Below are 2,059 nucleotides of genomic sequence, written 5' to 3'. Positions count from 1 at the left end.
ATGTGTGTGTGTGTGTGTGTGTGTATGTATATATGTATATATATGTAATACATATATTTATATATGTATAAATGTAATTATTATTTTAGAGAGAGGGCAAGGGGGGGGGAGAGAGAGAGAGAGAGAAAGAAACATCGAGGTGTGAGAGAAACATCGATTGGTTGCCTCCTATACACGCCCCCACTGGGGATGGAATCCTCAACCCAGGCATGTTCCCTGACTGGGAATATAACTGGCAACTTTCCGGTACATGAAATGATGGTCCAACCAACTGAGTCACACTGGGTGGGGCCTGGCATTACTTAAAAAAATATTTTTTTATTGATTTTAGAGAGGAAGGGAGAGGGAGAGAGAGAGAGATAGAAACATCAATGACGAGAGAGAATCATTGATTGGCTGCCTCCTGCATGCCCCCTACTGGGGGTCGAGCCCACAACCCAGGCATGTACCCTGACCGGGAATTGAACTGTGACCTCCTGGTTCATAGGTTGACGCTCAACCACTGAGCCACACTAGTCAGACTCGTGTTGAGTGCTTTACATACCCTGAACACTAGTCCTTTATCAAATGATTTACAGATATTTCCTCCCATTCTTTGGGTGTCTTTTCACTGCCTTAGTGATATCCTTTGCAGAATGATAGCTTTCATTTGTGATAGTCCATTTTATCTATTTTTTCTTTCATTGTATTGCTTTTGCTGTATTAGCTAAGAAACCATGGCTAATCCAAGGTCATAAAAATTTGTTCCTATGTCGTCTCCTGAGAATTTTGTACTTTTAGTTCTCTATGAGTACTGAGTTCTGATACTGACTGAGGCTTTAGAAGTTCTGTTAGCTCTTTGCTAAGGGTAGGGGCTGGGTGGAGCTGTTACACTGGGGCTTCGTTTCCTTGCCACTTTAACAAGTCAGTCACGGACCTTGACTCTGGGAAGCACTTGTTCTTCTTGCACATGTTTCTAGCTACTTTGCCATTTCCTGATTTCATTGTCTTTTTTTTTAAGGTGTCTAATGAAGAGGACTTTATTAGGAAATTGGACTGCAAACCTGATCAGCATCTGAAGGTTGTTTCCATTTTTGGAAATACTGGTGATGGGAAGTCTCATACCCTCAATCACACTTTCTTTTATGGCCGTGAAGTCTTCAAAACCTCCCCTGCCCAGGAGTCCTGCACCGTGGGAGTGTGGGCAGCATATGACCCAGTCCACAAAGTGGCAGTGATAGACACGGAAGGGCTCCTGGGGGCTACGGTGAATATCAGCCAGAGAACACGGCTGCTGCTTAAGGTCCTGGCCATCTCAGACCTCGTCATCTATCGAACTCATGCAGACCGGCTGCATAATGACCTCTTCAAGTTCCTTGGGGACGCCTCAGAAGCTTATCTGAAGCACTTCACCAAGGAGCTCAAGGCTACTACTGCCCGCTGTGGCCTGGATGTGCCCTTGTCCACCCTGGGCCCTGCTGTTATCATTTTCCATGAGACTGTGCACACTCAGCTACTGGGCTCTGGTGAGTAGATGGGGTACTGTGTCACACATTGACCTTTCTTGGTACCAGGAGGCAGCCGTTGGGCTGTAATAGCAACTTGATGGTGGCGATTGGGCAAGACATAAGGAAGTGTTTCCAGAAGGACGGAATGAATCAACCATGTCAAAATCTTCTGTGGCCGTAGCCAGTTTTGCTCAGTGGATAGAGCATAGGCCTGTGGACTGAAGGGTCCTGGGTTCGATTCTGGCCAAGGGCACATGCCTGGGTTGTGGGCTCGATCCCCAGTAGGGGGTTTGCGGGAGGCAGCTGATCAATGATTCTCTCTCATCATTGATGTTTCTATCTCTCTCTCCCTCTCCCTTTCTCTCTGAAATCAGTACATACATATATATGTATATACTAGAAGCCCAGTGTGTGAAATTGCGCAGCCCCGCCCACCTGCGCGGCCTCCCTGTGCTCACAGCCCCGCCCACCCATGCTGGTCTTTGGTCATTACAGCATTAGGGCCACAGGCCTTTTATAATATATATATATATATATATACATACATATACACACACACACACACACACACA

The 2,059-nt window shown here is 46.3% G+C and overlaps 1 protein-coding gene across 1 annotated transcript in view; it reads left to right on the top strand.

Annotated features, from left to right (window-relative positions):
* Positions 1-2,059, top strand: part of ZFYVE1 (zinc finger, FYVE domain containing 1) — a 44,929-nt gene that overhangs the window by 19,011 nt on the left and 23,859 nt on the right. The window contains exon 2 of the mRNA XM_005865801.2: positions 1,001-1,505. Coding sequence (XP_005865863.1) covers positions 1,001-1,505 — 505 coding nt within the window. The remainder of the gene's footprint in view (positions 1-1,000; positions 1,506-2,059) is intronic.

Source organism: Myotis brandtii, unplaced genomic scaffold, assembly GCF_000412655.1.
Source record: "Myotis brandtii unplaced genomic scaffold, ASM41265v1 scaffold213, whole genome shotgun sequence".
In the NCBI taxonomy this organism is placed as follows: Eukaryota; Metazoa; Chordata; class Mammalia; order Chiroptera; family Vespertilionidae; genus Myotis; species Myotis brandtii.
Note: the sequence above shows the minus strand (reverse complement) of the source record. Positions and strands in the feature narration are given on the sequence as shown.